Source organism: Eriocheir sinensis, chromosome 32, assembly GCF_024679095.1.
Source record: "Eriocheir sinensis breed Jianghai 21 chromosome 32, ASM2467909v1, whole genome shotgun sequence".
NCBI lineage: Eukaryota > Metazoa > Arthropoda > Malacostraca > Decapoda > Varunidae > Eriocheir > Eriocheir sinensis.
Window position 1 is genome coordinate 14,600,997 of NC_066540.1, and position 14,862 is coordinate 14,615,858.

At 39.3% G+C, this 14,862-nt stretch overlaps 1 protein-coding gene across 4 annotated transcripts in view; it reads left to right on the top strand.

Annotated features, from left to right (window-relative positions):
• The first annotated feature begins 13,758 nt into the window (after positions 1-13,758).
• Positions 13,759-14,862, top strand: part of LOC127006216 (crustacean hyperglycemic hormones-like) — a 54,911-nt gene continuing 53,807 nt past the window's right edge. For all 4 annotated transcript variants that reach the window (XR_007759274.1, XR_007759272.1, XR_007759273.1 and 1 more), the window contains exon 1: positions 13,759-13,875. Coding sequence is in view for 1 of the 4 variants with exons in the window: in XM_050875822.1 (XP_050731779.1) it covers positions 13,858-13,875 (18 nt within the window). In the remaining 3 variants the exon portion in view is untranslated. The remainder of the gene's footprint in view (positions 13,876-14,862) is intronic.

Below are 14,862 nucleotides of genomic sequence, written 5' to 3' on the forward strand. Positions count from 1 at the left end.
GACAAGCTCTTAAGGGGAACTGTTTGGCATCAGCGTGGTTCTGTGACTTTGCGCGTATATTTGTGGAGATTCTCATACTTGGTAAGTTGGGGTCATACCCTATGGCTGCGCGTGGCCTCGGTGCTCAGCTCCGTCTCTTGGGCCTTGGAGCTGTGGTGCGGGTATACGCAATAGCTGCGCATGGCCTCGGTGCTCAACTCCGTCTCATAGGCCTCTGAGCTGTGGTGTGGGTATAGGCTATAGCTGCGCGTGACCTCGGTGCTCAGCTCCGTCTCTTGGGCCCTGGAGTTGTGGTGCGGGTATACGCAATAGCTGCGCGTGGCCTCGGTGCTCATCTTCGTCTCTTGAGCCCCTGAGCTGTGATTGTTTTTTTGGGGTTATTAGTAGGTATTTCATGTTGCTAGTACATTTCAAGTTCTGTTTGTCATATTGTCACATAAATTAACTCGTAATGAATAGACGACACATGCTAATAATTTATGCTTCTAACGCAAAATAATGACATAAAAAAAATAAAAGACATTTTTAATTTTAAACAAACATCAATAATATACTTAAAAACAGGCCACGTATTAATGATTTTGGCCTAAAAAAACAATAGAAAACAGATACTCTAAATCTCAAACAAACATCAGTTATACATATTTAAAAACGGACTAGGTATTAATTAATGATTTAGCCTACAAATAAAAACAACAACAACAAGGGAAAACAAACATTGAGAAACGGCTGCGTGTTAATGATTTAGGCTCAAAAATCATAATAAAATCCACGCATTCTTAATCTCAAACAAATATTCATCACTTATATTTAAAAACGGACTACGTATTAATAATTTAGGCTAAAATAGAAAAAAAAATTCCATCTCAAACAAACACATTGAAAAAGGGACGCAGGGCTCATATTTACCCCCCGTTATTGGGCCATTTCTCGTGAGCTTCCGCGGTTTCCAGAGGTGAGTCGCGGGTTCCAGGTTTGGGGTGAAGGTAAAGTTGGGGGCATATGCTATAGCCACGCGTGGCCTCGGTGCTCATCTCCGTCTCTTAGGCCTGAGCTGTGATTGATTTTTGGGCCATTAGTATTTCATATCTCTAGTACACTTCCAATTATCGTTATCTTATAAACTAATTTCCTCAAAGTTCACCACAGTAACGGTTAAGCTGCTTTTCCAGAACGCAGGTCAACGTTATTTCCGTGTTGGGCTGCTTTGGGCTATTTCATGCGTGTCAGTCCGCGGGTTAATTCAGCTGAACCTTGGTAACACTGACCCGCTTGTCCACGGGCAGCGGGTTGGACAGCGCGAGGGAGCGATGTCAACATGGCTCCTCACGTCTTTATTTCTGTTTGTCTGGTGTTGTGGCGGTGGCGAGGGCCGCTGAATGAAGCAGGAAACAACATGGGCGTGGCACCGATCGCCTGGCAGCACCGATACAAGCATAGGTTGATGATCAGAGCGACGCAGCGGCCACACGTCCTGTTTGCCCTCTCTCCCGCCCTCCCTGGTCCGGCCGCCATGTTGCCCCCCTCATCGCGTCCTTTCAGCATTCGAGTCGGCGTCGGTTCATTAAGTTTTTTTAAATACGTCATGAATTTGAGTCTAATTAGCAAAAGAGTGTGTTGAAAGAGGCTGCTAAATGATGATGATAATAATAATGATAATAATTGTGGACCGAGAGATGTGGGAATGGCATATACTTTGTAGCTCCATCATTTTAAGTGTGTGCGTGTGTGCGTGCGGTGGTACTGAATGACAGCTCTTAATATGGTGAGGGAAAGTTTGGCATACCACGAAGGCGGGAAACAGTTAAGAAGCTGCCGATGTTTTTGCGTTTGTAATGACTGAAACTCTTGTGAGGGAGAGTTTGGAACACGACGAAGGCGGGAACACTTCAGAAGCTGCCGATGTTTTTGCGTTGGTAATGACTGAAACTCTTGTGAGGGAGAGTTTGCAACACGACGAAGGCGGGAACACTTCAGAAGCTGCCGATGTTTTTGCGTTGGTAATGACTGAAACTCTTGTGAGGGAGAGTTTGCAACACGACGAAGGCGGGAACACTTCAGTTTTGCGTTGGTAATGACTGAAACTCTTGTGAGGGAGAGTTTGGAACACGACGAAGGCGGGAACACTTCAGAAGCTGCCGATGTTTTTGCGTTGGTAATGACTGAAACTCTTGTGAGGGAGAGTTTGCAACACGACGAAGGCGGGAACACTTAGAGAGTTTGAAACACGACGAAGGCGGGAACACTTTAGAAGCTGCCGATGTTTTTGCGTTGGTAATGACTGAAACTCTTGTGAGGGAGAGTTTGGAACACGACGAAGGCGGGAACACTTCAGAAGCTGCCGATGGTTTTGAGTTGGTAATGACTGAAACTCTTGTGAGGGAGAGTTTGGAACACGACGAAGGCGGGAACACTTCAGAAGCTACCGATGGTTTTGAGTTGGTAATGACTGACAATACATACAGAAAAGGAGCTTGGAACGCAACGAAGGCGGATCGAAACAGTTAAGAAGTTACCGTTGGTTCTTAAGTTGGAAATGACAGTTCTTAAAATACAACGAAGCGAAAATTAACTAAATTAGAAGCTGCCAATGTTTTTGACTGACAACTTAGGAAGCGCTTGGGATACAACGAAGGTGGGAAAGAGAGAAAAAAAAGAAGTGGTTCCCAAACTTTTCCAGGCAGGCACCACCTTGGCTCTCAGGTGAGTTCCTAGCCCCCCCCCACCCCTTCCCCCCCACACACATGTGAATGCACACCTCTTTCTCGTTATTTGGTAAGCTGCAAATTGAAAACAAGGTTTAATACAAACATGTATTATACATATTATACATCAGCTATGAAGTCAGTTTGGGCGGGGCCCGCTCGGGGTTTTACCTGGTCATAGCGCCGCCAAATCTTAAATCAAATCAAATTTTATGCGTGTTATGCACCTGAGAGGTGCCCTGCGCATTATCATCCAGATCCAGATCCAGATGTTATGTATAGAGAATATCTGATACACAGTTCTAAATAGTACGCAGATGCCATATGAGGGAGAGCGTGATGTACTAGGGGTGGTGCGGCGGGGCTGTGAAGGGGTTCGGGCCCCACCCAGACTGATTTCATATTTGTGTCGGACTATAATGCTACCCAGCCGCCCCACTGACCCCCCTTTTTCCTTACCCCCCCCAGATCTTTCCACCGCCCTCAGAGGGTCGGTGGCGCCCACTTTGGGAATTACTGGACTTTAGAAGCTGCCGATGGTCTGCGTTGGTAATGACTGAGAGTTCTTGAGACACACACACATTCGCGCCGCCAAATCAGTAGCGTAACCCCACTTAATTACTGGCCCAGGCCCCGCGGATACGGAGGGTCAGGACGCTCGCCGTCCCACAAACATTAAGTCCCTTCTGTGGAAAACTTGACGCGAGTGTTGACTAAACCGGATGGTGTTCACGAGAAGGTTCGAGGATTCGCCGAACACGAATCTGTAAAGAAAGCAACAACAGCAATTAGACTGTTATAATGAAAGAGATATAAGTGCCCAGGGGCAGGAACACTCTCTCTCTCTCTCTCTCTCTCTCTCTCTCTCTCTCTCTCTCTCTCTCTCTCTCTCTCTCTCTCTCTCTCTCTCTCTCTCTCTCTCTGTATCTTTTTTTCTTCCTCTTATTCCCCTTGATAAAAGTGTGAGAGACAGCCCCTTCATTGTGCTCCTCCTCCTCCTCCTCCTCCTCCTCCTCCTCCTCCTCCTCCTCTTCCTTCTCCGCCGCCGCCGCCGTTCCCCCCTGGCCCCCCCCAACACTTCCGCGGCGCCAGGTTGACCCCCCTCTCTCTCTCTCTCTCTCTCTCTCTCTCTCTCTCTCTCTCTCTCTCTCTCTCTCTCTCTCTCTCTCTCTCTCTCTCTCTCTCTCTCTCTCTCTCTCTCTCTCTCTCTCTCTCCCCTAAGTTCTCTTCCTCTCCTCCTTAACCTCTCCTATTTCTCCTTTTCTTGTTTTCCTTTCCTTCCTTCCTTCCTTTCTACCTTCCTTCCTTTTTTTCTCTTTTCCTTCCTTTTCTTTTTAATTTATTTTTTCCTTCCTTATGTCTCCCTGCTCTATTTTCTTTCTTTATTCGTTCTTTCCTTTCCTCCTTTCCCTTCCTTCCTTCCTTCCTTCCTTCCTTCCATCTTTCCTTCCTCCCTCCCTTTCATCCTTCCTTACTTACATTCTTGCTTCCTTATTTCCTTACTTTTTTTTTCCTTTTTTCTTTCTCCTTTTCGTCGAATATGAGAGAGAGAGAGAGAGAGAGAGAGAGAGAGAGAGAGAGAGAGAGAGAGAGAGAGAGAGAGAGAGAGAGAGAGAGAGAGAGAGAGAGAGAGAGAGAGAGAGAGAGAGAGAGAGAGAGAGAGAGAGAGATTTAGCTAACTCTTGCATCAGAAAGTTGGCGTCTGAATAAACAAAGAAATATGAGGATTAGGAAAGAGAGAGAGAGAGAGAGAGAGAGAGAGAGAGAGAGAGAGAGAGAGAGAGAGAGAGAGAGAGAGAGAGAGAGAGAGAGAGAGAGAGAGAGAGAGTTTTCAGAATACCACACAAAATTGAAATATAGTTAGAAAAAAAAAAAGACGGAAATTTTTTGATATTATTATCGTCACTCATCTAATTTTACCTGACCTAACCTAGACTAAACCGCAACCAGAATTGTTATTATTATTTTTATTATTATTATTATTATTATTATTATTATTATTATTATTATTATTATTATTATTATTATTGTTACTGAGATCCATGGAAGGACATCAAGGCAAAATCAAAACATAATAACATGATACAGACCTTAACAGTCTCCTCGATGAGTAGACGTAGATATGAAAAATAAGAGAGACTGACCGTGAAATAAGGAGAATAAAAAAGGGTTAGACAAAAACAAACCCAATGAGTTAACAGCTGGGTGTTGACTCTAAGCTTATCAATGTCAGCAAGAGAAGCAATCTTATTCGGGAGTACATTCCACTTTTTAATCAAATCTGGGATAAACGACTGGGAATACTGATTAGTTGCGCATTAAAATGAGTATACTAGAGAGACTGTATGATTGGGCGGGGAAGTGACAGACGTTTTTTTCCTTTACTTTAAAAGAGATCGGCTTCAATTTGAATTTCGCGCGCGTTAAAATGAGTATGCTAGACAGACTGTATGATTGGGCGGGGAAGTGACAGACGTTTTTTTATTTGTTTATTACCTTTAAGCTGTTTCCTTTACCTTAAAAGAAATCAACATCAATTTGAATTTCGCGCGGACTATTTTGGTAGCAACATGTCGCTTGCAAAGATGATGGGCAAAGTCTTCTATTCTTTGGTTCTGGGACGAATTAGACAGACTGTGTAACTGGGCGGGAAAGTGACTGACCTTTTTTTTCTTTGTTTATTGTCTTTGAATTGTTTTCTTTACCTTGAAATAAATCAGCACCAATATGAATTTCGCGCTACTCTTTTTGGTACCAACACTCTCCTATTCTATGGCTCTGGGACGAACTAGACAGACTGTGTGACTGGACAGGGAAGTGGCAGACATATTTTCCTTTCTTTTATCGCCTTTGAGCTTTTTCCTTTACCTTAAAAATTTGAATCTCGCACGACACTTACGGTGGCTGTGAGGAGAGTGCCCAACCCTTCTATATTGTTGCTCTGGGACGAACTTGAGTATATTAGACAGACTGTGTGATTGGGCGGGAAAGTGGCAGACGTTTTTTTCCTTTGCTTATTACCTTTAAGTTGTTTACATTACCTTAAAAAATCCGCACCAATTTGAATTTCGCGCGGGCTCTTTTGGTAACGGTATGATGGTGGGCGTAATCTCCTATGCTTTGGCTCTGATAGCGTAGCCTCATTAACCAGTAGCCTAGCATGACACCCACTCCCAGTAATTGACACGCCCGCAGCATCAATAATATATGGAGGCAGCTCGGGAGTAAACAAACACCACCACCACCACCGCCGCCACTGTCGACGCGGTATTACATTATTTATTATTATAAATATGCAGATGTGGCCCTTTTTTTCTTAAGAGACTGCGGGCTTTCTCATGTTGGAGTATTTGAGATCATGAGATACAGTAGGATAAAAACTAAGGTAAAAATAAGTACAAAAGTAGATATAGTAAAAAAAAGGAATAAAAGTAAGATGAAAAGAATAATTAAAAAGAAGAAAGGAAAAAAACAAATGGTAAAATAGAATTAAAATAAATAAAATATAAAAATAACTAAAATAAAATAAGATAAAATGATGAGGATAAAGAAATTAATGTGAAAGCGAATGTTTTGAAAGCTTTGTTTTTTGTTGAGAGAGAGAGAGAGAGAGAGAGAGAGAGAGAGAGAGAGAGAGAGAGAGAGAGAGAGAGAGAGAGAGAGAGAGAGAGAGAGAGAGAGAGAGAGAGAGAGAGAATAATGGGCGGGAATTACCTGAGGATCCCCAGAACACTTAAGACTTAACACACATACACACCCACGCACAGCGACACACACACACACACACACACACACACACACACACACACACACACGTACATACATAAGTGGAGGTATAAGTGGCTTCTCAGCGCGGTGGAAGTCTTTCAATGCCATGTGTACGCGGGAGAACTTGTGTTTATGTGTGTGTGTGTGTGTGTGTGTGTGTGTGTGTGTGCACCTACCTTAGGCCTCGTGTACGCGTGGAAATCCCTGTGTTTGTGTGTGTGTAAGTGTGTGTGTGTGTGTAGATGTAAACATTGGCCCTGCCATCTTGGATATTGCGCTCTTCGTATTTGCTTTTTATTTTTCTCTGTTTTGCTTCTGTTTTTCATTTGTTTTCTGTGTTTTATCACTACTAAACGGGTTATTGATTTTTTTTCCTTGAGTAGGAACCCTAAAGTTAAAGTTTGAAAGGTAAATATTGAATCATACAGAATTAAAAAATAATAATAGAGAATTAGATGATAAGTTAATATAGTTAAAAAGTAACTGAAGAGAAATTAACCGAAAAAAAGTACAAAAAAAAGTAAAATAAAAGAGTACGGTAAGAGCTTGATACCGTAAGATGAAAACAAACTAAAAATAAGTTCAAAAGTTAATATAATAAAAAAAGTAACAAAAGAAAGATGAAAAGTACATATAGAAAAAGAGATAATTGAAAAGGAACAAAAGAGAATTAAAACAAACAAATGATAGAAAAAGAGATAATTGAAAAGGAACAAAAGAGAATTAAAACAAACAAATGATAGAAAAAGAGATAATTGAAAAGGAACAAAAGAGAATTAAAACAAACAAATGATAGAAAAAGAGATTATTGAAAAGGAACAAAGAAAAGAAAACAAACAAATGGTAAAATACAAGTAAAATCAATACAATATAAAAAATAACAACCCGGTAGGAGCGACGGGCCAAATTTGTGCCATGATATAAACCCCCCAAAATAGATGATACATAATCTGATCACAAATGCTTTCCTATATATTATGAAATGGTTTGTGTGAGGGGTGATTTTTTCTCATTTTCCGCGCTTGGAGGGAGCATTAAGAAACATGATCCCCGCTGCTACCGGGTTGATATTCCTACGATGTTACAGCTGACTAATGAGCGGAGGAGTAAATCCATACCTTTATCAAGAGCTGTCAGAAGCTAAAAACACAGAAAACGGGCTGGTCCATATCACCCACCTGTGCCATTTAGCCTCACCTTCCCCTATATTTTATTTTCATTGATTTATTACTAAAGAGAAAGAAAATAAGACGAAGACATAACATGAATAAAATATAATATAAGATAGTTTATTGCTTTTTTGTGTATTTTGTTTTTATTGATTGAGAAACATTTAAACGAAGACGTAGCATTAATAAGATGGAAGTGAAAGATAATTTTTTTTCTTCTCATCTTTATTATTTTTTACTTTTATTATTTTTACTGATTTTTATTAACAGGAAATATCAAGACGGAGACAATATTAATGTTATATAAATGCAAGATTGGTCTCTGCTCATCATTATTAGTTTTTTTATTTTTTTATTTTTATATTCATCTTTGCTGACGATAAATATTGAGATGAAGACTTGTAATATTGATAAAGTAAAAATGAGTGAGTTTTTTTTATTTATTTTGCTGTTCATCTTTATTGATTTTCTACTTACCTTTATTGATCTGTATTGATTAAAAGTATTCTTTATATGGATTATTTTTTCATTTTTATTAATTCTTCATGATTTTTATTAGTCTTGATTTTTTCATTCTTTTTGCATATTTATTGCTTTTATTTCGTCCATTGATTTTACTTATATTTTTATTGATTTTTATTTGTCTATTGATTTTACTTACATATCTGTTGATTTTTATTCGTCTCTATTGATCAAACAACTCATAATTATCGTTCTGTGAAACACAATATTTTTCACAAATGTTATCTACTCACTCAATCATGTGTTGGCGGAAAACAAAACAACATCAAATCTTATCAACCAAAAATATCTGTAAATGGAGATGTTTTTAGCATTTTTCTTTTATCTTATTACATTTATTCATTTTATTTTACATTTTTTTTATGTCAGTTACTCTATTTCTTTTCATTTATTGTTTGTTAGATTTACCACTTGTGTTATTTTATTTAAGTTTTTATTTCTTATCATTTAGGTTTTATTAGATTTACTTATCATATTATTTGACTTTTTTATTTCTTCTCATATTTTTTTTACTGGATATACTTTTCATCTGATTTTATTATACTCGTCATATCTTTTCGTTCAGTTTTATTACTAGATTTAATTTGATTTTATTTGACTTTTTTTTAAATATTTGCATTTTTTTTTTACTCTTTACTTTTCGTCTTATTTTATTTTACTTTTAATTGTTTTCATTTTTTTTTTTACTCTATTTACTTTTCGTCTTATTTTATTTTACTTTTTTAAACATTTGCGTTTATTTTTTTATTCTATTTGCTTTTCGTCTTATTTTATTTAACTTTTTTTAATTGTTTTCATTTATTTTTTTACTCTATTTGCTTTTCGTCTTATTTAACTTTTTAATTGTTTTCATTTATTTTTATTCTATTTACTTTTCGTCTTATTTTATTTTACTTTTTAATTGTTTTCATTTATTTTTATTTCTGTATTTACTTTTCATCTTACTTTAATTTATTTTTTTACTTATTTTCATTTAGTTTTTTTTTTTACTATATGTTCTTTCCATCTAATTTTACTGTACTTTTTTATTGTTTTCATTTATTTTTATTTATGTATTTACTTTTTCACCTTATTTTCTTTTACTCTTTATTTATTTTGATTTATTTTTATTATATGTAGCTTATTTCTATCCTATTTTATTTATTTAATCTTCTATTCAAATTTTTATCATTCACGATTTACAAAGCGATTAATTCAATAATAATAAGAAAACGTTGATAAGAAAATAAAAAAAAGTAAGACAAAAAAAATAAAGTGAAAAAATGTAATGGAGGAAAAAAAATATATATAAAAAAAATATCCTGCGCTCTCTAAGTGAAATAAATTAATGGAAAATAAACAACAATTGGCAACGATGCAGAGGGGTGAGTTGCCTCATACTGATATTATTGGCGTTATTATTTTTTTCTATATCTATGTATCTATCTGTCTGCCTGTCTCTCTATCTATATCATTCTATCTTTCTCTATCTATTTATATATCTGTCTATCTATCTGTTTATCTATTTGTTTATTTCTCTCTCTCTCTCTCTCTCTCTCTCTCTCTCTCTCTCTCTCTCTCTCTCTCTCTCTCTCTCTCTCTCTCTCTCTTTCTCTCAATGACTGGAATAATTGATCGCTTTGTATTTCAATAGAGGAAGAGGAGGGGAGGAGGAAAAAGAGAAGGATTAGGAGGAGGAGGAAGAGAAGGAGAAGGAGAAGAGGAGGAGAAAAAGAAGAAGAAGAAGAAGAAGAGAGAGAGAGAGAGAGAGAGAGAGAGAGAGAGAGAGAGAGAGAGAGAGAGAGAGAGAGAGAGAGAGAGAGAGAGAGAGAACAAACGAGGAGAGAGAGAGAGAGAGAGAGAGAGAGAGAGAGAGAGAGAGAGAGAGAGAGAGAGAGAGAGAGAGAGAGAGAGAGAGAGAGAGAGAGAGAGAGAGAGAGAGAGAGTTAAAAAAATAATTATAGAAAAATATGAGAAGTGGACAAAAAGGAAAAAGAAGAAGAAGACGAAGAGGAAGAAGAATAAAAGGGAGAAGAGGAGGGATAGAGGAAGGAGGAAGAGTATTATCTACTTGAAAAATGTGAGATAAGGAATAAGAGGGAAAAGAGGAGGAGGAGGGGAAGGAGGAAGAGAAGTAGGAGGAGCAGGAGGAGGAGGAGCAGCAGGAGGAGGAGGAGGAGGAGGAGTAAACATGAAAATATGGAAATATGGAATAATAGGCAACATGCAGCCTTTTATCTCTTAACTGTAACACGTCAGGCCGCGTCGGTGGTGTGATCAGTGTGTGTGGCGTCAGTAACCTGCGGAACAGACCAAAGCATTTTCTGTCCGTACGGGTGAGGACCTTCACCCCACTCCTCACGCAACGAAGTGACGCCCAATGCGGTTATAAAGGAGTTGTTCGTTTTCACACTAAACTCATCTGCAGGAAGGTTGTTTTAGTGGTAGATGACTTTGATAAATTCCTGTCGGTGTATGTTGTGCATCGCTTCCCTTGAACTGCTTGGTTATTGTTTCTGGTTCTCGGGTTAGTTTGGCGCTAAAAATACTGGAAGTGATTGACATCACTGGACTCACTGAGGTACGTACTTAAAGGCCTGTGTCAAATCCCCGCCGGTGTCATCTCTTTTTTGTCTTTGTTGAATCACTGAATTCGTTTTCCATACGGCCGTGCCCCAACGATGCTATGATATTGGTAGCCCGCCGCTGCATCCTCAATAATAACTCAATCTCCTTCTTGTAATTAGGATACCAACACTGTGATGCGTATTCCAGGCGAGGTCTCACCAACGAGTTACACAATGACAACATTACTCTCGGTGTCTTACCACTCAAAGTTCCTCGCGATAAACCCGAGCAAACTATTAACTCTCTACAGACAGACTTACACTGCTTGTGTGCCTCAAGTCACGAAAACTTGTGGCCGATTCGTAGAAATAGGATGAAGAGGAGGAGAAGGAGGAAGAGGAGGGGAAAGGAGAAAAGGGAAAAGAATACGAAAGAAGATTAGTACATCCTCAGTGAGAGAGAGAGAGAGAGAGAGAGAGAGAGAGAGAGAGAGAGAGAGAGAGAGAGAGAGAGATTTTTTTCCTTCCCCTCCTCTGTGTGTGTGTGTGTGTGTGTGTGTGTGTGTGTGTGTGTGTGTGTGTGTGTGTGTGTGTGTGTGTGTCTTTCTGTCTGTCTGTCTGTCTGTCTGTCTGTCTGTTTGTCTGTGTCTGTCTGTCTGTCTGTCTGTGTCTGTCTGTGTCTGTCTGTCTGTTTGACTGTCTGTCTGTCCGTGTCTGTCTCTCTCTCTCTCTCTCTCTCTCTCTCTCTCTCTCTCTCTCTCTCTCTCTCTCTCTCTCTCTCTCTCTCTCTCAAGTGGTGTCAAGTGGTTTCATCCATTTAAGAAAATACCTGTCTCCTTCTTTCTTTCTTTCTTTCTTTCTTTCTTTTCTTTTCTTTCTTTCCTTTTCTTTCTTTTCTTTCTTTCTTTCTTTCTTTTTCCTTCTTTCTTTCTTTTTTTTTCTTACGTTCTCTCTCTCTCTCTCTCTCTCTCTCTCTCTCTCTCTCTCTCTTAGTTACATCACTTCCTTCCTTCCTTCTTCCTCCTCCTCCTCCTCCTCCTCCTCCTCCTTCTTTTCCTCCTCCTCGTGTTATCTACTCCTTTTCTTCTCCTTATGTGACTCAGTGTTTGTAAGAATAAGAGATTGAGAGATTTTATTCATGAGGAAATAGGATTACGCAGGAAATACTTCGAATTACAACTGATATCAAAATTATTATTATTATTATTATTATTATTATTATTATTATATTCATTTATCTTTTGTTGTCAGTGAGGTTGCCAGTAGTAGTAGTAGTAGTAGTAGTTATGGTAGTAGTAGTTGTGGTGGTAGTAGTAGTAGTAGTAGTAGTAGTAGTAGTAGTAGTAGTAGTAGTAATGCCAATAAAAATGCTACTAACTCGCTTTTTGGCTGCTAGATTATTTTCGCGTGACACGTCATTGGAACGGGGTCAGTTTTCACTCGCTTCCTCCCGATCGTTTACTAATAGTCGTAACCAACACTTAATAAGTCCATGAATGCATATATTTTTTTAACAGAAGCCTTATCTTCCCATCTCTCCACCTGGTTCTTCTTCTGGTGTTTGACCTCTACAATTCCTGGGTTGCCACTCTCTTGTTTTGGTTGCCCGTCTGTTATTTGTTCTACACATGTTGGGACCTGCCCATGTCCATTTCTTGTACTCAATCCTCACTAGAATATTTTTAACCTGGTAGCTGCGGGGATCATGTTTCTTAAAGGCCCCTCTAAGCGAGAAAAAGGAGAAAAAAATCATCACTCACGCAAACCATTTCATAATATACATTAACGCATTTGTGATCAGTTTATGCATCATCTATTTTTTGGGGGGGTTTATATCATGGGAAAAATTTGGCCCGTCGCTGGTACACGGTAAAGCCACAAATTTATCCCATCGCTGCCACCGGGTTAACCTTTGTTTCTCGACTCGCTTACCAATTCTATACCATACCGAGCGTGACTTTCTTGTAAACTGGCCATTGATGTACACTTTAGGGGAAGGGTGAAGGGCATGTTTTCCAAGGTAGTGTGAGCAGAGTATAAGTCTCGGTTCACATCACTACCGTATCATATTATAAGTTTAATTTTTCAGTGTGATTTTCCTCGCCACTGACTTATTCACTTTATCATAGTGTCCGCTTCGGCGCTCCATTTTCCTTCACACCAGGAAAACGTAAGATGCCACATGTCACCAACGTCTCTAATTTCGGTGCACAATTTCACAATTCCTCGGTGTTTTAGACAAGAGAATCGTTTACCATGGGATGCGTGCATACGAGGCGAGCACGCTAATATATATTTCATGCTGTTCTGCGGGAGGTGATTTTTGGCGAGAAAGCGGCTTACGAACGAGTCGACTTACGCTTAATGCTGCAGTCAATAAGTTAATAGTAGTGGATCATAAGTCTTATATAAGTACCTCGGCATCCTGTTTGCATAGTTTGCCTTCCAAGAGTAGTTTGTGATGACTGCGCATCGATACATAAAGAGAAATATAGATAGGTAGGTAGTGAATGGATAAGGAAGATAAAGAATAATAGCCGGACAGAGAGGGAAAGAAAGAAGAGTAGAAAAAAGAAAGACAGGAAGAAAGACAGATGGTGAAAAAGGCAGATAGATGAAAATATAAGAGCGAGAGAGAGAGAGAGAGAGAGAGAGAGAGAGAGAGAGAGAGAGAGAGAGAGAGAGTGGGGAAGAAATATAAGATTAATAAGATATAGAAGATTTAGATAAGATATAGAAGATACAGATGAGACATCGATAAGAAAAGATAAAAAAAATAAGAAAGCAAGAAAAGAAACGAAAGACAGACAGTAAGAAAGTAAGCAAGAACCATGGAGAATGCGGGCACGAGGAAACGGAGGGGGAAAAAAATTGAAGAAAAGCAGATTGAAATGAAGACGCAATGAAATATAACAGCCAATTGAGTCTAACCCCCACACACACACACACACCGGAAAACTGCGGGATGACTCTCACTTCCCTGGAAATTTCGCCAAGAACCATCACCCAATTGAAGAGCCCCGTGACGTCACCAGATGTATATAAGGAAGGCGGCGAGATCAACCGCAGCAGTCTAGCTTCAGCATCCATAGGGAGAAGAAGACTCCTTAGCTCCTCTTACAGTGACACACCTCCCTCAAGTCCGCAATGGTGGCCTACAGAATGGTGAGTGTGGGTCAAATATTCCCTCCTGTTACCTTTTGTTTGTCTCTATTTCTTTATCGTTGTTTTTGCCTGCATTTCTCTTTTTTTCTCTTGTTTTCTTCCGTTCTTTCCCTATTCGTATATTTGTCTAACTTCATTCAACTCTTTCTACCTTTGTTTGTTTGTGTGTGTATCAGTGGTTCATCTTGTGATTCACTTTTTCCTCTTTTTCGTTTCTTGCCTTCCTTCCCCATTCGTTGATTTGTCTAACTTCATTTAAAACTTCCTATCTATATAAATTTGTTTTTATCGATATTTTTCTTTTTACTTTTATGCCTTGCTTGTCTTTCTCTCCTTGTTTCCTCTCTTTCTTCCTCTCACAAATTTGTCTAACTTTCATTGATTTATCTGGGGTGGGGTCCAGAAACGAGAAACAATATGTAAGTCAGCTTACGTAACACTGTACGCTACCGGTGGATCCAGAAAGGTTTTGTAACGTAACGTTGGATCCAGAAAGGTTACAGATTCTGTAAAGTGTGCGGAAACTTGCTAAAACTAACAGATACCCCGGTAGGTCATGTAACTTACTAAATGCATTCGATTTGCGTTAATGGAAATGGACCATTATAGCTGAATATAGCATTTGCTGGCATATTAGTGTTAAAAACGAGATACACACACTTTAAGAGGCATGAGAAGTGTGGGCGGTATGATACGTTTTCCCAGCAACACTGAGGCCCGGGGGACTGACAGACCTCCCTCCTCCCTTCTATTCTTCCTTCCTTTCTCTTTATTCATCTTCCTACCTCCTCCTCACCCATTCATCCATCCATCCATCTCTAGACTTGTCCCTCCGTGGACAGCACATGAATTGGAAGCCGACAGACTGACTATATCGACTGTCGCCAACCAAAAGTCGGCTCTGTCGACGAGGATTAGCTTGTCGATTTCTGCCCTTCTCATCCCGTCTGTTTTCTTCTTATCTCTTCTTTCTTATTATCTAAAGCA